Source organism: Nematolebias whitei, chromosome 3, assembly GCF_014905685.2.
Source record: "Nematolebias whitei isolate Nwh7 chromosome 3, NemWhi1, whole genome shotgun sequence".
Taxonomy (NCBI): domain Eukaryota; kingdom Metazoa; phylum Chordata; class Actinopteri; order Cyprinodontiformes; family Rivulidae; genus Nematolebias; species Nematolebias whitei.
In genome coordinates, this window is record NC_056500.1 from 59,589,570 (window position 1) to 59,612,255 (window position 22,686).

Consider the following 22,686-nt stretch of genomic DNA (forward strand, 5'->3'; position numbering starts at 1 on the left):
TATATATATATATATATATATATATATATATATATATATACAAAATACAATCAAGAAAATGTAAATAAAATAAAATGAAAGGTGGCAGAAGAACTAGTCTTATGAAAACTGCCCCATTTTACTTAATTCTAAAGTAAATCAAAACATTTTTACAAAATTTTACAAAATTTAAATTAAAATATAATTCACAAAGATAACAATCTAGCCAAGTTAAAAACATAAAAATTCAAACATCTAAATCAAATCAGACAACAACTTAAGTAGATTTATATTAACGATTTCCATATTCTTTCAAGAAACTCGTCTTTATCAGTCTCTTAAATGTATACAATGATCTGACATTTTTAATGTTATCATCCAAACCATTCCACAATCCTATTCCCTGAATTATTGTGGAGCGTTCCTTCAAACTAGTCCTAAAATAAGGCTTCACAAACATCTCAATTCCTTTAAGAACATATACACTTTCTCTTTTAACAAAATGCGTTTGAATATTAACGGGCAACATGTCTATGTGCCCTATACATAAGCAACAAAATGTTATAATTAACCAAATCATAGAATTTCAAAATTTTCAGTTGATAAAATAAAGTATTCAACGGATATCGATTGTTTTTTTTCATAATAATTCGTACAGCTCTTTTCTGTAAAATGAACAAAGGATTAGTTATAGTTTTACACGCGTTACCCCAGACTTCAATACAGTAAACCAAATAAGGACCAACTATTGCATTATACAACATAAATGTTGGTTTATCAGTGAATAACTCTCTTACTTTATACAGAATTGCTATCGATTTAGATATTTTTGTTCTCAAATTGTTTATGTGAGGTTTCCATGTTAGTTTCTCATCAAAACACCCCAAAATTTCGCCTCACTAACTGCAAATTTCAGTTCCACCTACCAAAAATGGAGTGTGAACATCTGTTTTTCTGTTACTGTGTATAATAGGTTTTATCCAGATTTAATGATAACTTATTTAGAAGAAACCAATTGTGGATTTTCACAAATTCTGACCATATTAACTCCAGCATTTGTTCTGTATTATCACCTTTACAAATAAATGTGGTGTCATCTGCAAATAAAATACATCTAAAAAAGTCTGACACATTAACCAAGTCATTTACAGGTCCTTCTCAAAAAAATTAGCATATTGTGATAAAGGTCATTATTTTCCATAATGTAATGATAAAAATGAAACTTTCATATATTTCAGATTCATTGCACACCAACTGAAATATTTCAGGTCTTTACTTGTTTTAATACTGATGATTATGGCATACAGCTCATGAAAACCCAAAATGCCTGTCCCAAAAAATTAGCATATCATGAAAAGGTTCTCTAAACAAGCTATTTGGGTGCATTCACACTAGCCCTGTTTAGTCCGCTTTAATTGAACTCTAGCTCGTTTTCCTTGAAAGTCCGGTTCGTTTAGGGAGGTGTGAATGCGCCATCGAACTCTGTCACGGAACAAAAAGGTGAACTCTGGCCCGAGCTAAAACCTAGGTCTCGGAAGCGAAGCGAACTCCAGCACGGTTCGAGTACAGTGTGAATGTAAACAGACCGGACTCGCTCCACAGGGTAAACAAACACACATTTCTCTGACCTTATATGGAGCCGTCAGCTGTCTTGTGTGGAAAAACAATATTCTCCATGGTCTTCTGTCTCATCTTCTGCTCATGCTGAGTCCATTTTTGAAAAATGACAAAATATAACTCCTACAACTGCTAAAACTTGATGCCACTCCGTTTTTGTTTTTATTTACAGAAGAAGAAGACGTGTCTTCAGAGGTTTTTGTGTCGTTTCTTTCAGTAGTTCTTGGTGCAGCGCCCCCACAGGCGAGCGGGGGAATAGGTTGGTTCAACATGTTGGCTCGACTGCACAGTGCAGTGTGAATGCAAACTCACCGGCTCAAATGTAAACAAAAGGTCATGAATATTGGTCCCGAACGAGACTACCGGACTATCTGGTGTGAAAACGACCTGAACCTAACCATCTGAATCAACGACACCTGCAAAAGATTCCTGAGGCTTTTAAAAACTCCCAGCCTTGTTCATTACTCAAAACCGCAATCATGGGTAAGACTGCCGACTTGACTGCTGTCCAGAAGGCCATCATTGACACCCTCAAGCAAGAGGGTAAGACACAGAAAGAAATTGCTGAACGAATAGGCTGTTCCTAGAGTGCTGCATCAAGGTACCTCAGTGGGAAGTCTGTGGGAAGGGAAAAGTGTGGCAGAAAACGCTGCACAACAAGAAGAGGTGACCGGACCCTGAGGAGGATTGTGGAGAAGGGCCGATTCCAGACCTTGGGAGACCTGCGGAAGCAGTGGACTGAGTCTGGAGTAGAAACATCCAGAGCCACCGTGCACAGGCGTGTGCAGGAAATGGGCTACAGGTGCCACATTCCCCAGGTCAAGCCACTTTTGAACCAGAAACAGCGGCAGAAGCGCCTGACCTGGGCTACAGAGAAGCAGCACTGGACTGTTGCTCAGTGGTCCAAAGTACTTTTTTCGGATGAAAGCAAATTTTGCATGTCATTCGGAAATCAAGCTGCCAGAGTCTGGAGGAAGACTGGGGACAAGGAAATGCCAAAATGCCAGAAGTCCAGTGTGAAGCACCCACAGTCAGTGATGGTCTGGGGTGCCATGTCAGCTGCTGATGTTGGTCCACTGTGTTTTATTAAGGGTAGGGTCAATGCAGCTAGCTATCAAGAGATTGTGGAGCACTTCATGCTTCCATCTGCTGAAAAGCTTTATGGAGATGAAGATTTCATTTTTCAGCATGACCTGGCACCTGCTCACAGTGCCAAAACCACTGGTAAATGGTTTACTGACCATGGTATTACTGTGCTCAATTGGCCTGCCAACTCTCCTGACCTGAACCCCATAGAGAACCTGTGGGATATTGTGAAGAGAAAGTTGAGAGACACAAGACCCCACACTCTGGATGAGCTTAAGGCTGCTATCGAAGCATCCTGGGCCTCCATAACACCTCAGCAGTGCCACAGGCTGATTGCCTCCATGCCACACCGCATTGAAGCAGTCATTCATGCAAAAGGATTCCTGACCAAGTATTGAGTGCATAACTGAACATGATTATTTGAAGGTTGGCGTTTTTTGTATTAAAAACACTTGTCTTTCATTGGTGGGATGAAATATGCTAATTTTTTGGGACAAGCATTTTGGGTTTTCATGAGCTGTATGCCATAATCATCAGTATTAAAACAATTAAAGACCTGAAATATTTCAGTTGGTGTGCAATGAATCTGAAATATATGAAAGTTTCCTTTTTATCATTACATTATGGAAAATAATGACCTTTATCACAATATGCTAATTTTTTGAGAAGGACTTGTATATACAAATTAAATAACCTGGGTCCAAGTACGGAGCCTTGAGACACTCCACATGTGATATTACTAAATTTAGATCTTATGTTATGTATTTGAACAAGTTGTTTTCTATCTTCCAAATAGCTATTTATCCACTTTAATGCTTTCCCTCTAATACCATATTTATATAGTTTCTCAAGAATTCCATGATCTATAGTATCAAATGCCTTCCTTAAATCAACATAAATACTAATACAACCCTTCTTTTGATCAACTATATTTATTTGTTCCACCAGTTCAACAAGTGCCATTGATGTGGAATTATTTTTTCTAAATCCATATTGACTGTTACTTAGTGTGTTTTGTTTGTCAATGAACTGATCCAATCTGATCCCAAATAATTTCTCCAAAATCTTTGAAAATTGTGGCAACAGTGATATTGGTCTATAATTATTAAAGTCACGTTTATCCCCATTTTCAAAAAGTGGAACCACTTTGGCTGTTTTCATATTATTTGGAAATATTCCTGATTTAAATGACAGATTACAGATGTGTACAAACGGCTCAATGACATAACTCATTATGTTTTTTACAAACATCATATCCATGTCAACCTAATCCTTTGATCTTTTATCTGCAAGGTCATTTACAACATCCATTACCTCTTCTTTGTTAGTTCCCTCCAAAAATATACTATTAGTACAACTTGTAATTTTGTGATTCACGTTTCTATCTACTGTAGGTATTTTGTTTGCAAGGCTTGGGCCAACATTTACAAAATAATTATTAAACTCATTTACAATCACATTTTGGTCATGGATATTATTACCATCCTTTACAAAATATTGTGAAATACTTGATTTGGATTCATGATTTTTTAGAACGCTATTCATTATTTGCCATGTTCTCATATTACCATTACTTTTGTCTAATAAATTACTATAATATTCCTTCTTGTTTTCTTATGATCCAAACCAGTTTATTTTTATACTTTTTGTATCTTCTGCTTCTTTTGTTTTCAATTTCAAGAAGCACAAGTACAAATTGTTCTTTTTTTTCAAGCGTTTTTCAACCCATTTGTCATCCATGGTTTATCAACAGTATTTCGTTTTGTATAATTTTTTTTTTTTACTTTAGAACACACAATGATAAAAATAAATAAAAAAAAGTTTGAAAATTTCATACTTATTTACTGCAGTGTCTGATAAAATAATTAAAGGCAGTCTGTTTGTCCAAACAGAATGGGTCTTTATTCAGGAAGTGAAAAAAAGAGATTGTAATCAACACCCCATTTAAATGTAAAACCAACAAAACAAAAATAAAAATGATATTCAGTTTGCATATCAAAAACCATTTAGTAATACCTGTTCCAAACGCCTCATAAATCACTTTGTGTGAATCTTTATACACAACCTTTGATTCAGAAAGTAGTCACTTTAACAATAAAATTATAAATATTTAGCTTTAAAAATGATCAAACTCAAAATTTTATATTAGCAGTTAGCATCTTAAATATATTGTTTCCACAAATAATAATAACAGTGACAATTAAATATGAGAAAAACAATTTCAAGAAATTTGCTACTGAAAAAAGCAGGATAAAACAAGATTAAATAAAATAGAAATATGAATGAAAAATCTCTTCTTTTGTTAGCAAAACACTAAAATAACTACAATCATTTACATCAGTACAAAGATATCTGGATTTAAAAATACTTGCAATGAAAAAACGGGGTTTGTTTCTCTGACAGTAAAAAATGACAGTGGATCAGAAATCTGCAAAATATGCAATGAAAAAAATAAATCTGCATTTCAAAAGTCTACACTTTAGTTCTTACTTTTATACAAACATTAGAAACAGTATTGCACATCACAACACAGATTTGAGGTTAGTCAGCCTTTCAAAATGTGTTATATTCAAGTTTCAGAGCATCTATGAGGACAGGCAGCTGTGGGCCTCAATGCAATGGAGAGGGTGGAGGGTGGGAGTCAAGTGTCTTCCCAGAATAAAATAAAACCTTCATGTTTCCTTCCTTCAAAATAATTTACAACTGTGTATCCAAAACCATCTCCTAATCCCACTAATGATTTTCAGAGAACTTTTGGGCATTTTAGGATGGAGGGCGGCAGGGGGAGGGCTATAAATTGTATTCTTAGTCCTATTTAAATAGAAAAATACAATCAAAATCAAATATTTTTTTGTCTACAAAAATAGTGAAATAAATATGTTTTACAAAAAACAAAGGACAGAACAAAGTAACCGTGTTCTACATAGAAAACAGAACCTCACGAGAAACAGTCAAGTGTTACAGGTAATGATATTCACACAGCATCAGATGCCAACAAAGTGTGTGTGTGTGTGTGTGTTGGGGGGGGGGGTGTGTCAGTGGGGCTTCAGGTTTTCACAACGTCCAAATTCCTTTAGGTTATATTAGAAAATGTTGGATTCCTGCTCTAATCACACCAAACAGATAAATTAGGACCGCTACATCACAATTAAATAATTCTTAAAAACAAAATCTATTAAATCATCTGTACAATTATAAATAGGTGAAACTCACTTCTGCATGATGATTGGTCAAATGAGAAGGAACTTTGTTGGGGTATATATAAAAGTAGTGCATAATATATATGTATATATATCATTATTAAAAACATAATAAGGAGCCGGTGATGGGTAAGTAGTCAACACAAACAATTTCAATGAAATGAGCCTTGATATGAGATATAAGCTTTGAGTTTCCATCCCATCAGTGCACAGGTTACACCTTAACACTGAGATCGACCAGCGTGCGCGCACACACACACACACGAGACACTAAAACCACGACACGACACACTTGTACAGTACTGAACAGACTGCTGAGCCACCGTCATCACAAAAAGATTGTCCCAAAACTGTTGTTAAAATGTCTTTTTCAAGGGCTGAGGTGCCAAAAGTGTATATAAACATAAAGAGCTTCATCTTTAGAGCCATCTTCCTCGCTGTAAAAGTGTGAGAAAATATGTGGCGATCATCCGGTAAGTGGGCCAGAGTTGTCTTCGATTTATTACAGTTTTATTACAAAATGTGCAGGCTATTGATGTAAAGTGTGTGACCCAGTCCTGTCTTGTGTTGGTCTGCCAGAAGAACTTTTAAACAAAGGTTTAAAGATTCACAATAACAAGGATGAAGGCATCCTCTACATCACCTGTTGGTAATTAAACTACCGATTCAATCTACACTAAGAAGTCGCGCAGCAACAACAACACAAACCACTGAACACCACACTATGTTTTTGTTTTAGCTATACAAGCCACCATGTCACCAAAAAATGGTAGCCACTACGTCTACGGTAGAACCATTATCACATTTTGTATTGATAATATGTAAACAGATCAAACAACAGAGAAACAACAATGCATGCAAGTTTACAGGTTTGCTTTTCTTTTTTAACGGCCTCAGATTTTTTTCTCTCTTAGACATCTGTAATTGATCATGTTACTTTGTACTGAATTGTTGTTTTATTTTAAATATGATGTTTGTTTGTTTTTCTCATATGTCCTGCATGCTATTTGTGCAGCTAAGCCTATCGTTGTTACATGCACTCTTTCTATGGCAGAATGAGCCACGAGTGGTGTGCATGCTGCTTTTAATTTTACATGATTCAGCTTTATAAATGGCATTAAACATAACACCTACATATCTATTAATATATATGGATTTATATATATTTATTTATATATATATATTATTTATATATAGCAGCAACGCTTCTAAAGTAGGTTTTTTAAGTATAAATGTTGAACAAAGTTAGCAGAAACTGGATTTTGTCTTTTGAGGTATCACCCTACAGGTCAAAATGAGCACAAAAAATAAACTCCTTCTCTTCTTTTTTTAATAAACTCTCTATCAAGAAGAAAGAGCCCATGGCAGCAATAAAAAAAAAAGTTTTGTTTCCGCAGCAAACAATGTTTCATTTCTCATGCTTCCTATTATTTTGCTACCTTTGGTTAATCACCTGCGGTGCGTGTCAACGTTAGAGAAAGAAGTGTGCACTGAACGCACTGTGTGGTTGCTAGCAGCAGATGAAACAGACAGACAAGCTGCCCACAATGCAAAAACATTCCCATACCTACTTTAAATCTCACATACAAAAATAATAATAATTAAAAAAGCTACAAAAATCAATCTCTTTTTTTAAAATCTCCTCTTAGAAAAGATGAAAGTACCACAAAAGAGTTGTAGAGTTGTCAAAGCCTGAGATGTGATGGGGTTTTGGTGAAAAACTGAGGCTTGTGGTGTTCGGCTGCTACAAAACATATATAGCTATATATAGTATATGTTGTATAGTGTTACGCTCTTGATTATACTGATAGCTTAGGTAAGCAGGAGAGATAGAGTGATGCTCAGTTTCCTGATTCACTGGGTCTTTGTGGATGTGGAGCTGCATCATTAGTTCCAGCGAAAGTGGATCTGGCGAGGACGGTCGGCGCCCTCTTTTACCAGCGGCTTGTGAAACTCTCGTCCTGCCCGAGAGTGGATATTGGCCCAGCAGAACTCGCAGTAGTACTGAAGGCATGTGACATTAGCACAAAAAAAAGGAGCAAACTTCCCTCCGCAGCGTGCACCCTGACATTCATCACACAGCTGGTCATCCAGGACGTAGGGCTTCACTTCCACCTGCGAACAGTTTGGACATAAAGACCTGAGGCTAAGGTGAATGCTAACAGCAGCTTAGGTCTTAAAGGAATAGTTTAGAAATTTTGTAGAGTTTCTGTAGAAAGTTATAAAATATCATTTCCTACCTGTAGGTGGCTCTTTGAATGACCTTAGTTTGTGAAAATAGAGTTTATATCTGACAGCCAAACAACAAACCAGATTACTGCATCCATCCATCCATCCATCATCTTTACCCGCTTCTTTCTTTTCGGGTCATGGGGATCACTGGTGCCCATGTCCAGCAGTCACTGTGCAAGAGGCGGGGGACACCTTGGACAGGTCTCCAGTCCATCACATGGACACAAAGAAACAAACGAGACAAACCACAATTCACTCTGCTCAATAATCCAGGTAAAAAAATCCAACAAAGTTAAGACAGTTCATCAGGACGGTTACTTTTTTAGATTTTTTTTTTTAATTGTTAAAATGTTTTGTCCTTCAGAGGACTTCGTCAGTCCGAGGTGAAACTGTTCAGATGACCTGGCTTAACTTTGTTGAACCATTCTCTCTCTCACTCACACCTAGGGACAATTTAGAGTTACCAACCGTCCTATCATGTACTGTATGTTTTTGGTCTGTGGGAGGAAACCGGAGGACCTGGAAAAAATCCACACATGCACAGAAAGAACATGCAAACTGCACCCAGAAACTCCACTGGCCAGGATTTGAACCAGGGAAATCTGCTCACTGAGAGGCGGCAGCTCTACCAACTGCACCACCGTGCTGCCCTTGCTGCAACTAATCTTCTAAATTTTAAATTCTAACATTTTAAACCTACACATCACTGTCAATTTTGCATTACAGTACAGTACATGAATAGATTTTTATTTTTTTACAAAGGAAGTACAATAGCAACAGCTAGCTGAAGCCCTTTTCGGTGCAGCCATGGGCACTTCCAGCAGGACTACTTTAATATATCTGTTGGAATAATTTTGTGGTGGGAATTTAACAGTGGTTGAACAAATAATTATTAGCTTGTTGGTGCAGTCCAGGTTTTCTTCAAACAACTCCAGCCTTTCATAAAATTTCAAACCCTTTTTTAAAATTAAATTGCAACCACATTCTTCACAGTTACAAAAAACACCCAATGCAGACATGTTCCTGTTTTTAGTTTTCTACACCGCCTTATAATCTAGCTGTTTTTTTTTCTCTTTCTTTTCGCTACTTTTCCTTTGGACTGTCCTTTTGGTTGCTATTTTGTTTTGATTTCATCCATTCATCCATTATCTTTTACCCGCTCTTTCCATTTTGGGTCACAGGGGTTGCCGGCGCCCATGTCCAGCAATCACTGTGCGAGGGGCGGGGTACATCCTGGACGGGTCCATCACAGGGACACATAGAGGCAAACAACCATTCACTCTCTCACTCACACCTAGGGACAATTTAGAGTTACCAATCAGTCTAACATGCATGTTTTTGGTCTATGGGAGGAAACCGGAATACCCGGAGAAAACCCACACATGCACGGAGAGAACATGCAAACTCCACCCAGAAAGGCCCCCAGACCGGGATTTGAACCGAGGACCTGCTCGCTGAGAGACAACAGCTCTACCATTTGCGCCACCGTGCTGCCCTTTGTTTTGATTTGTTAGAAAAAAATTGTATGCTTCTTTTGTGACTGTATTTTGTTGTTGTTGTTATCCACCGTTATCGTCACTGTTAAAATCAGGTCTCTCTTGTAAATGAGTTCCCGAGGCTCAATGGGATTAACCTGTAGAAATAAAGGTTGAATAAATGAAAAAAGTTACTTCAGCAGAAATATGTTGATATCCCTGTTGGAAGTGCCACATGCTGTAATTTCACAAGTGACTACTGCTCTTTGTGCCTGCAAATACCCATACAATTTTATGTCAATAAAATGGACAGTAGTCCCTTGCTACTTTGCAGTTCATTTATTGTGGACTCGCTTTATCTCGTTTTTTCAAAATAAGATTGGACATGACACAATTGGTTGATTGATGGATGAGCAGCACAATCAGCATAGAATTTGTATTTAAAATAAATTGTTTAAAATTATTTAGCACTTGCCGCATCTTTGTGCAGCCCACACTGCAGAATAAACTTCCTGCTGCAGCTGATCAGCTGTTCATGCAGCGTGGAGAAGTGGGCGTGGCCGAAAGCGCTTGAGGTGGCTGAGTGCAGCTGTGGCTGAGAGGAGGCTGGGAGCTGAAATCATGACATTCTGTGACTTACAACTTGTACTACTATTCCTACTTCGTGGATTTTCACTTATCGCAGGTCTTCAGGGTATGGATCTCCTGAGATAAACGAGGGTCTACTGTAATGCAAAACGTATGGCTTTGCAAATGTTTTAAGAACATTATTCACATAAACTGCTATAAGGTTTTGGATACAAAAACAGAGTAAAGCTATCGACTTTAGCCTTCATTGTGTTCAGCCAAGCTATTAGCTCATCATTACTTCTTACTTATTATATCTGCTCCCTTTGCGGTCTATCCTGAGGAAACATGGTCTTACGTTTCTTTGTTATGCTGATGATTGTCAGATTTATCTGCCCTTAAAACCCAATAGTTCCTGCTCCATTCACCCTCTGTTAAAATGACAATGACATTAAGGCATGGATGACTTCAAATGTTTTGTTTCAATGATCAGAAAACTGAAGTCATTGTGTTTAGCCCTAGTTCTACTGCTGTCTCTGTTCCTGTAAACCTCGACTCTCTTGAGTCATATCTTAAGCAGCCTGTTACACATTTTGGGATGGTTTTGGAGTCTGACTTTAAGTTTAATAAACAGATTAATTCTGTTCTACAAAAAAGCTTCTTCCAGTTAAGGCAGATATCTAAGCTTAAGTCAGTGTTGATCAGATCTGACCTTGAAAAAAATAGTCCCTGCCTTCATTATAACCCAACTGGACTACTGTGCACTTTATGTTGGGTCAGTCAGGTCTCACTTTCACATCTCCAGCTTGTCCAAAATGCTGCAGCTCAGCTCTTAACAGGAACTCAAAGGTTTGAACATATTTCACCAGTTTTGTCCTCCCTTCACTGGCTCCCTTTACGTCCAAGAATTTATTTTAAAATTCTCCTGTTGACCTTTAAGTGCCTAAATGGCCTTGAACCCTTATACTTCTCTGAGATATTTGAACCATATGTTCTTCCTTCACAGGTCATGAGATCATCAGACCAGCAGCTTTGGGTTGTATCAAAAACCAGGTTGAAGCTCAGAGGAGATCAGGCTTTTTCAGTCATGGACCCTAAACTCTGGAACATCTGCCCTCCAACATCAGACAGGCCACTTCACCTCGTTTTTAAATGTCTTCTGAAAACACACCCGTTTGCTTTGGTTTTTAACACAGTATGATTTGATTTAGTATTTTATTGTTCTGTGTTTTTCTTTTGATACTGTTAACTGTTTTCAACCAGTTTGACAAGACTGTCAACAAGGAAGAGGGCCGGCAATGGAGGAGGGGGCGTACCAAAGAGACCATCTTATCACAAGCAGAACTGGTTTGTTCCACTTTGGAGTAAGCTGTTGGGGGAAGAATCAGTTTTGTTGTGTCTAAAAACGTTCAATCTGGTCCTCTGGACATTAAAAAAAAAACCAAAGCAAAACAACAACAAAATGTAGAAACGTTTCGTCTTTCATCCGAAAGACTTCCTCAGTCTGAGGTGCTGTATTCAGCTCAGTCTCTTAAATAGCATCTTCTCAGAGTGGATCAACCTGTTTGTTGATGACAACCAAAACTAGCTGCTCACATGATCAAGAAGGGCCATCAGCCTAACAATGGATCATTGATCACCATCACTGATGGCTGTTTACTATTCACAGAGGGCTGAGTGATACTAGCAATCACAGCATTGTAAGAGGGGGACAATTGAACACGTAGGCCTCCACCCCTGTTTAACGATGGACAATTTCTTTTCACAAAGATGGCCTCCTTTACTCCTCTCTCAAACCATCGTTCCTCTCTATCCAGGATGTGCACATCTTCATCCCTGAAAGAGTGACCGCTGGCCTGGAGATGAGTGTAGACAGCAAAGTCCTGGCCTGATGATGATGATCTTCTGTGCTGGGCCATCCTTTTGGCCAGTGGCTGTTTAGTTTCCCCGATGTAAGACTGATCACAGCCCTCCTGACACTGAACAGCATACACAACATTACTAATTCATTCAACCTTTATTTAGACGGGTAAATCCCATTACTTACCTGTCTAAATAAAGATTGAATGAATGAGTAAAGCCCCCAGTATCCTCCTGCGTATGTCCATACGCAGAGGTACGCACATACGTACGCGGAGGTACGAGCGTACCCCCCAGGGCATGACCGTGCAAAGCTCAAATTTTTACGACCACATACGCGTACGCGGTGTTGCACAATAAACTGCCCAGAGACGGACTGTTTTGTATGCAACACCAATGTATTAAATTCCCCTTCTTCATCCCTGATCTGGCCTTTTCTTTTGTTTTTTTGCCAAGAGGCAAGTGATCTCTTTCTCCTCCGTTGATGCAATGACTGAAATGGTGAGAAATTAAGGAATTTGTCACGAGCGAATTAAACTCAGGTCCAACATGGCTGCAGGAGGGTCTGGAGATTTCCTGGTGGGCTGGTCTGATGTGTGGGCTATAGAGCCAGCGCTCCCTGTTTTTTAAAATTTTGTAGATCTTTTTATTAACAACATATAAACACAGAACACCGCTGCGGCTGCCAGCGCTCACTTTTTTTCCCCCGACCTGTCAATCAATTCAGTAGGCGTGTCAGCAAATGACCAATCGGCAACCTCAATTTGTCCTGAAGGTAAACGCCCCTCGTCTGTGTGTGAAGCTGCTCTGCAGCTGCTCGGGGTGTACGCTGGAGTACAAAGTCTGAACCCTCTGCGTACGGTACACGCATAGGTACACGTGAACGGACATACGTGGCAGTATACTGGGGGCTTTATGTTGTGTATGCTGTTCAGTGTCAGGAGGGCTGTGATCAGTCTTACATCCGCTTGTGCCAGGGGACTGGATCTTTGGGATGAACCAGTCTTTGCCGTAATGTATTTTGGGGTTTAAAAGCCACTGGGATGTTTCTACATTTTTTTGTTGTTTTGCTTTGGTTTTTTTTTTTTTTTTTGAATGTCCAGAGGACCAGATTTAACTTTTTTAGATTTTTCTACCTGGATTATTGAGCATGCATCAGGAGGTTTTGTTGTGTGTTTCCTTGACTGATGAAGCCTTCCGGACCGAAGGAAAACATTTCAGCACAAAAAAAAGAAACTGTCCAGATGACCTGACCGAAAAATGTTGGATTGTATACCTGGGTTATTGAGCATGGACTTTGGTGTTTTCTTTTGATACTTTTAATTAATTTTAGGTACTATCATTACTTAAATTTTTTTTCCATTGAATTGCTCCCATTGATTTTTATTGTTAAGCACTTTGTTAACAGCTGCTGTTTAAAATGTGCTTTATAAATAAAGTTGACTTGACTTAAACTTTGATTCAGCAAACTGAGGTCATTCAAAGAGCTATCTACAAAGGATAAAATACTATTTCATAATAAACTTTCTACAGAATGTTATTTCAAAATTTCAGAACTATTCCTTTAATGCAACAGAAAGAACAGAACCTCATTGACATTATGAAAAGAAGAGAATGTGGGAATCGATGTTGAGAAGGAGTCATACTCTCTTATCGATGTCACCATGCTGCAGCTGCACAAATCTTGCGCTGATGGCTGCGATGTAACTCTGTTGATTGGAGAAGGCCACACGTCCAGCCCCCTTTGGGTACTTGAGCTCTGGATCTGTGTCAATTCCTGCATAGCACACTCCACCGTAGAGGCGGTCCATAATCATGGCAAGCTCAACTAAACAAAGGGCGAACAAAAGGGCAAAAGCTGTAAAAGATGCTGAGGAAGTTGCATAAGAAGATACAAGATAAATACTGTTCAACTATAGCTATAAGTGGGACTTTATTTCCACTTACTTGCTCTCAAAGGACGAGGAACGCCTCCTACAAAGATGGTCTTGCGTGGATCAAGAGGCTGAGACCCATCCATCACAAAGTCACTGTCACTCAGGTTCCAAGGTCTGATTTGCACCTGAAGTCAGAATTAAAAATAAAATTATTATTATTATTATTATGAACAAAATGTCAGTGACACCATATCTTTTCTCTGGAGAAATGGTGCGTTTTGAACTCACAGGCTTGTCCTTAATGGTGGGGCTGGAAACACACAGGTAGAGCTTCCCGTCCTCCTCCATGCAGGCCTCGATCAGAGCCTGTACTGAGCTCTCCTCCTGGAACAGCAGGAAGGCATATCCTTGGACAAAGACAAACATACAGAAACTCAGTGGATTCAGCACTTCACAACAAAGTCACAAACCTGCATTATCACCACCAAAATGCAGGCGATAAGGTTTTTATCTGTCTGTTATTGTTGGCAAAATATCTCATGAACCACTGAACACATTTTAACAAAACTCTTGGGGAAAACTCTTGGGGATGTGATCACAGGCACATCTACAGCTCATTAACTTTTGCTGTCAACTTGTTTAATGATGGTTGCTACAGCTAAGGTTAGACCAAAACAGTTTTAACTCCATCATTTCTCAGAATATAAGCATACTAGTTTAAAACTCTGGTATGAAAAGCAGCAGGCAGTGGCAATTTTAACCTCTTTTTGGAGGTGCTCAAGTGCCCCTAAATTTTAACTCGGCACCCCTGAAAAATAAAGAAACCATCAGTATTTTGTAAGGAAACTCAGTTCTCAAACCTTAGATTCACCAAAATATTGGAATAAATATGGAATAAATGATGACACTCTTAAATGAGCCAGTAAAATCTTGTTTTTTTAGCACGAGTCGGAGCCTTGACACCACCACAACCAACCAATCCAGCAGGCTAGTCAGCAACTGACCAATCAGGATCTCAATTTGTCTGAAGTGAAACGCACCTTACCTGCAGGAGCGCCACCCCCTTTTTTCAGGGTTTTGCATTACAAACACTTTGCAGTCAGAAGAATTTTGTGAAAAATCATCAGAAAACATGGTTAAACATTGTCAGTGGAGAACATGTAATTCAGACAGTGTTACCCTGAGTGTTTAAAGAATGGAATACAGTTTATTCAATTTCACAAACTAAACCAAGTCTTGAAAAAAAGGTAAATATGGATAAAGCCCTGCTGCTGACCTCATGATCAGCTGAATCAGAATCAGAAAAAGCTTTATTATCATTGCATTGAGGTACAACGAGAAAATGTCTGTACAGTCGTTCGAAAGATGGACGGAGTGCATGTAGCTGCTGCTATAAAGCGCAGCCTCCTTATCCTTTTCAGAATAATTTTTTTAGATAGAAAAAGGGGCAAAGCCATGAGGAGGGGGGTAGTGGCATTACAAAAAAGATCTATTGACACCTTGTCCTAACAGGACACAATTTAAGACATGACAAAACTCTGTCATCAAGCACATTTATGAACACATTACATATGCATTTATGATGAGGCTGTCCATGAAGCACTAACAGTTTGTCCATTGGCCTGATAAGATGAGTCAGCTGGCACAATTCTGATAAGCCTCCACAGGGGGGTGGGGAGGTGCATTAGACAAAGCTTTTCCTTAGTTTACACTAGGGCGGCTGTGGCTGAAGGGCGGCTGTGGCTGAGTGGTTAGAGCAGTCATCCTCCAATGCAAGAGTTGGGGGTTCGAAGCCACCAGCAGTCACATGCCGAAGTGTCAATGGGCAAGACACTGAACCCCTCATCGCCTCCGATGTGTGTCCCATCGGTGAATGAATGTGATCTAAAGCTCTGATTAGTCTCTTTAGAATGATTTGATAAATTAGCTTTGGAGAGATATAGTAGAGTGCTGTGTGAATGGGTAAATGAGGCACAGATTGTAATGTAAAGCGCTTTGAGTATCTTGATTAGATAGAAAGGCGCTATATAAGTACAGTCCATTTACCATTTACATTTTCCAGGAGAAATTGATAAGTCAGCCTGTTCGAGGCCAACCGGGGAGTCAGATTCGGATAACCACAATTGTTGATTTATTCAGGCAGACTAGTTTTCCGTCAGCCTCGAGTCTGTACTGACACTTCCAAGGTCCGAAATGGCCAGATTAGGGTGCATTCTACTGGTCCGTGCTTACGAGCCTCTTCAAGGTTGTTTTCATGCTGACGAATCCCAAAGCCGCAGGTGGCCTGTGATTCAAATCACTTCTAACTTACGGTTTTACTCGTAAATCAGCTAATTTTGAGTCCTCCAAGCACCAACCAAACTTTCACTTAGGCAGAAGCCTGATGAGGTCCAAATTAGCTGCAGCCGTCTTCTTTGTACGTTGATAAACCAGGATCCAGACTATTCCAAAAACAGGAAACCTGTTATCATAAATCAAATTATATGCAATTTCAGCATCCTCAATCAACAGCAGAGATAGACATATCACATTCCACTTCCCCAGAGATTTATCCAGCTGTATGAGTGTCGTCCGAGCAGATGTGGATTCTCCAGGACCCTGTCGCATTGTTGAAAATATTTTATCATTTGCATCGAAAGTCCAGTTGTCAGATCCAAAACAGTAGTTTTCATTTCAGAAGATGTGTAAAAATAGGAGCTGCTCTGATACACAGACAGAGAGAAAAAAAGCAGAACAGGGAGCGGGAAGAAATGTGTGCGCCTCATTTGAGAGCCAGTGAGAAAAAAATAAAAATACAATGTAACAGTTATAAACAGGAAGTACCACATGTTCATCTGTACGAAGGTAACTACAGGTAAATCTTCCATTTTATGTCATTATTACATTACATGCTTAATGTTTAAATTAAAGGTTAATGCTTAAAGCTAGTTGTGTTTTATTTTGTGTGTTTTATACATAGGCGTCGCAACCATTATATGTGAAGGGGACAAGTCCCCCCACATTAAAAAAAAAGTTCATTTGGACACCCCCCCCCCCCCTTACTAAAAAAACATTAGTTCAGGCGACGCCGTTTCTCTTTCTTCGTGAACGAATCCATTCCACTTGATTAATAGGAGAATATTCAAGCCACTAAAACGCCACTCCAGGTTTTCCTGGTTACCTCCAACTCTCCACCGTCCCTTCCTGCCTCTTGCCTCGGCAGAAAACGCGCACAGGTGGAGGTACCTGTGTTACTGGCTCGCCAGTTTAGCGAGCTTAGTGTGGGCAGTGGTTGACCAGGGGGTTGATCATAAACATATATTCATGTTAGGAGGATGCTTACCATACCATACCATACCATACCAATTTATTTATAAAGCACTTTAAACAGTGACAAAGCACACCAAAGTGCTGTACAGGGACAAACAGAACAAGCACACAGCAACAGATTACATAACAGGACACCAAAAAGTAGAAACCAACAAAAACAATAATGGATAACAACAACAACCGCAACATGACCAACACAGTGTGTTGCACACAGACTCAGCACAGATCACACAGTGCTGAAAGCCAGGGAATAAAAGTGTGTTTTTAAGCGAGATTTAAAAACTGTGAGGGAGGGAGCCTGTCTAACGAGCAGAGGTAACTCATTCCAAAGTCTTGGGCATGCTACAGAGAAGGCCCTGTCACCTCTGCGCTTGAGACAGGTTCCAGGGACTGTTAGGAGCAACTGGTCTGCTGATCTGAGAGAACGTGGTGGGACATACGGCTGGAGCAGATCAGTAAGATAGGAGGGGGCAGAGCTGTTTAGTGATTTATAGACATACAAGAGTATTTTGAATTTGATTCGAAGGTGAACCGGAAGCCAGTGTAGGGAGGCCAAAACAGGTGTAATGTGATCTCTTTTGCTTGTGCTGGTCAAAAACCGGGCTGCTGCATTTTGGACCAGTTGAAGTCTAGCTATGGAGGTCTGACTGATACCAAAAAAAGAGTGAGTTGCAATAGTCGAGCCTGGATGTAATGAATGCATGAATTACTGTCTCCAGGTTATTTTTGGACAATATGGGCTTCAGCTTAGACAGTCGCCTCAGCTGGAAAAAGCAGGATTTAACAATCATATTTACATGATTGTTGAGTTTCAGAGAAGGGTCAAGTATCACTCCTAGATTAGTGACTCTTTGCTTCACTTCGCTTGAGAGCAGCGCTACGCCTGTAGCATGTTAGCTTAGCAGAAACTGTGACGCTGTAAGACGCTGCAGGTGTAAGACGTGGTGTGTTCAGGTGCACTAAAGTTGAAATGTCTTTAAAACCCCACACCTTATTGTCCTCAAGCTTCATGAGAAACATAATTTAGATGAATAGTGTTGAACACAAGTAAAAAAGTCCAGTGGTGATGTTTTTTATTTCTCTATAAAGACAAATAGTGCCGATCTGATGCTCTGTATTCAAGTGTATTAAAGTTAAAATTACTTTAAAACCCACAGCTGAATTTACACAAACTTGGTGAGAAACATGTTTTAAATGTGTGGAATTAAAGGAAATCTAGGTGAAATGCTGCTTTTTTATTCACTAGTGAACACCTTTTTTTTTATGTGTGCGCGTGCACACACCTACACACATTCATTGTGTCCCCCCCCACATTACGGATGCTTCTGACACCCTTGGATTTATATGTAGATATATGCTACAACTTCTGGTTGCATTAGTTTAGTCTTTGTTTGTTATGATCAGTTAAAACTAAACTGATTTTGTACAAAGTGTTTATTAGGTTGTTTAATGTAAAGCAGAGCGCTACGTCTGTACCATCTTAACTAGCATGTCTCTATTGAATGCCACTAGCTTAGCGCTACTTCTTGTGTCGAACTCTCTAAAATAGTTATTGAATCAAGTGTTTACTTATGGAGGTAAAAGTAGATATTTAAAAACCTGTTAAAATACACCAGAATGCAGGAAATGGCATCTACTTTATTCAAAATTTTCTGGTGGAAAAACTCTAGACCCCCACCAGTGTGTCCTCTACTTTACAAATGCTTCTGATGCCAATGGCCATTGCGTTGTTCAAGCCAATAGCTATTGTCAGCACTGGGGGCTAAGCACCCCTACAGGTCAGATCCTAGAATCACCCCTGCTTTCAGGGAATTAGAATGCATGGAGGTCTCTTTGACTGAAATGTATCCCAGTGAAAATTATTTTTGCATCATAGCTTCTAATCAAGGTCAGTTCTGATAATGGTGGTCAATAATGTCACTCAGAAATTCTGTCAGTACCTTTAGGTGGAAAGTAGGATTTGCTCTCTGCTTTATGAGGCCAGTCCACTACCAGGTGACCAAAGCGACGGAAACTTGAAGTGATTTCATCTGAGGGGAGAGGATGAAAAACCAAACAACAGAAGATCAAGGCAGGGAAATGCATTAAATGAAAAGAAAAGGCAGCAGAGCAGTGGAACACATAAACTTTTCTTTGAATCATTCTCACCTTCATCTATGTCAGGGGGCAGACCTCCAACGAACACTTTACGAGAGAAGCGCTCGATGTGCTCACCGTTTTGGTGGGGGTAACAGTTTAGGGAGCCAAGGACTCCTGGGACACCCTGGTTTCCATGGCTGTCATCGAGGAGATTGTCATCAATAGGGAAGAGGGAGGAGCGGCCTAACAAAAACATAAAAGTAGGTGAGTTGACAGCAAAAGTTATATTTTACATTTTACAACACAAGCACAAGCATGACCTATTAAATGACAGTACCAGACCTTCATTAAGGCGAAATAAAACCTTTGCCATTAAAAAGACAAATTCAAGAAAAAGCTGCCTATAAAACAACCCATGTACTTTTAGCTCAACACTAGATAAATGAAAACAAAGCAGCAGCCTAACGTGAGAATTATACTCCGTTTAGTTTTTATTATTCAGATATCTGTATTATATCTCTGTATTATATTGTATGTATCTCTGTGTTCGTCTGTCTCTCCTCCCTGTCCTCTCAACCAACCGGTCAAAGCAGATGGCCGCTTGTCCTGAGCCTGATTCTGCTGGAGGTTTCTTCCTTTTAAAAGGGAGTTTTTCCTTTCCACTGTTGCCACTGTGCTTGCTCAGGATGGGAGACTGCATTGAAGCCAAGATTCATCTTGTCTGCTGGATTCCTTAGATAGAGAACTACTAATTGGCTTTTATGTATGTAAATGTTTCTGTAAAGTGCCCTGAGACAACTTTGTTGTGATTTGGCGCTATATAAATAAACTGAATTGAATATCTGTAGGGAGACTAATAGAAGAAAATTGTACACCATCTTAAATACATTTAATGTTTAAATGGCACATACCTTGATTTATGGTTTGGTTTAAATATTATAACATCATCTGAAAAATAGGTCTTGTCTTTCACATGGCAGTACTGAATTTCAGAAAAATACAGGTTAACTATGCTGCCTTATCTGCCTTGAATCACCAAACTGGTAACTTGTTTTAGGATTATTAAATGTGAGAACTGCTTCCCTCACCTTTCATGGCTTTTATTGCTCGTTTAATCTGTGACGGCTGATGATAAATTATTTTTGGAGATTATAAAAAACCCAGTGTTGTTTGCTCATAAAAACTTGAATGTGTCTAAATATGTATGTCTTGTAAATGAGTCCCTGAGGCTCAGTGGGATTAACCTGTATAAATAAAGGTTGACTGAATTTGTATGACGTGAAAATCTTGATTCTCCCATTTCAGATATGTAGAACAAACTACAGGAATCATCCACTCTACATCAAACTGTTGTTTTGTCATCTCTGGGCCACTGTAGTGTCATGATCGTACAACATGGTGGAGTGATGATGAGGCAAAGATATTTGGAAGACTGAACTGGTCTGTTGCAGATTTTATTTATTTATCTTTATTTGTATAGGTAGTCTCATTGAGTCATGACGACTCATTTCTAAGAGAAACCTGTTTGGGAGCAAATGGTGGGGGTTAAGGGCCTTGCTCAAGGGCCCAGGGTGGGGCAAATGACAGTGGAGGCAGGTGTGGGTGTTTCACCTTTCCCACCCACATTTTTATGTTGACAGTCCAGGGAGTCGAACTGGTGACCTTCCAATCACAGGCCCACCTTCTCTAGCCTCTGTGGCACCACTCCCCATAAAACATGCACAGTCACAGAACTAACACAACTTGTTGCCCTAACATGATGTTTCTGGACTGGGGGGGGGGGGGTGCATACAAATAGTGATGAACATTACACCATGCTCTTTGAGACATGGCTGGAAAAAAATGCATTTCTTCCTGAACAAAAGCAGCCGTTGCCCTGGTATTCACTTTCACCTAACGTGATCTTCATATTATGACTGTTTTACATAAGAAACTACAAATTGTACTCCCCCGACGTGCAAAATGAGTTCAAATATGTTTAATCAATAGTGTCTGCCAGAATGCTAACATTTGCATACCCTTTGTGGTTTAACTTTATTTTACAGTTTTAGTGTGACGATTATTGCGCTAACAGGACAAACTGAGGAAAAAAGTTTTCTACTAAAATTTAATCAATGTCTTTGCACTTCGGAGCGCCATACAAGGAGACAGTAATAGCTTCAAATAAGCCTGACCTAATTTAGAAAGCCACAACTTCATTCATGTCTGAAAACTAAAGCAGAATCTGAAGTTCACAATCTATAACCCACTGGGCAAGATGTAAACTTGATTCTACAATAAATTATTATTATTTTTTTTTTTTCCTCACTAGCTCTCTAACGAGGCGCAAGCATTCCTCCCCACTCCCTGTTCTCCTCCTGCCTTTTGCTCTCTGTCTGTGTATCGGAGCAGCTCCTATTTTTACAAATCTTTCCGAAATGGAAACTACTGTTTTGGATCTGACCAACTGGACTTTCGACGTAAATTACAATTTTTTTTTCAACAAAGAGACAGGGTCCTGGAAAACCCTCATCTGCTCGGACGACATGCATGCAAGCTGGATAAATCTCTGGGGAAGTGGAATGTGATGTGTCTACCTCTGCTGTCGATCGAGAATGCCGAAATTGCATATAATTGGAGTTATGATAACAGGTTTCCTGTTTTTGGAATAGTCTGGATCCTGGTTTATCAACATACAAAGAAGACGGTCGCAGCTAATTTGGACCTTGTCAGGCTGCTGCCTATGTGAAGGTTGGTCCATGCTTTGAGGACTACCACTACCCCTCTCCTCATGGCTTTGTCAAATTTTCTATCTAAAAAAAGTATTTTGAAAAGAATAAGAAGGCTGCGCTTATAGTAGCAGCTTCGTGCACTCCGTCCATCTTTCGGACGACTGTACGTACATATTCTCATTGCATCTCGGTGCAATGATAATAAAGCTTATTCTGACTCTGAATTTAAAAAAATGACTAAAAGGTTTGAAAAACAAAAGCAGATGGACAAAAAAATCTCAGCTCAGACCAAAAGCTTCAGTTTGGTATCTGTTTACAGAAACAATAAAAGCACATGGAACAGAAGCTGAATTTACCTCGACGTCTCCCATAACTCCTTGCTGCATGTAGGAAAGTACAAGAGGGCAGGTTCAACTTTGCAAACATGTCTTAAAGGCCATTTGTGACTTTAATCTGCAGATATCAATTTGTTCAGCAACTAATCAGCAAACACAGATAAAAAATTTGATAAATTTATTGTACACCACCATCAGAGCTAAAATTAGACTGATAAAGTTAAATATTTCAGTTTTCTTTGTTGCTGTCTGTTCAGCAACAGCTTATGAGCAAGTCAACACAAAATACATGATTCATATTTTTTAAAACTGAGGACACAAATTTTGTTCTTATTTAAATGTTTTAATACATTAAGTAT

The 22,686-nt window shown here is 39.2% G+C and overlaps 1 protein-coding gene across 1 annotated transcript in view; it reads right to left on the reverse strand.

The window, feature by feature from the left end:
* Positions 1-7,594: 7,594 nt before the first annotated feature.
* cpeb2 (cytoplasmic polyadenylation element binding protein 2) overlaps positions 7,595-22,686 on the reverse strand; it is a 142,625-nt gene continuing 127,533 nt past the window's right edge. Inside the window, exons 4-9 of the mRNA XM_037698351.1 lie at positions 19,351-19,524; positions 19,143-19,232; positions 14,182-14,300; positions 13,964-14,078; positions 13,663-13,844; positions 7,595-7,997 (exon numbers count right to left, since the gene is read on the reverse strand). Coding sequence (XP_037554279.1) covers positions 7,770-7,997; positions 13,663-13,844; positions 13,964-14,078; positions 14,182-14,300; positions 19,143-19,232; positions 19,351-19,524 — 908 coding nt within the window. The 3' untranslated portion in view covers positions 7,595-7,769. The remainder of the gene's footprint in view (positions 7,998-13,662; positions 13,845-13,963; positions 14,079-14,181; positions 14,301-19,142; positions 19,233-19,350; positions 19,525-22,686) is intronic.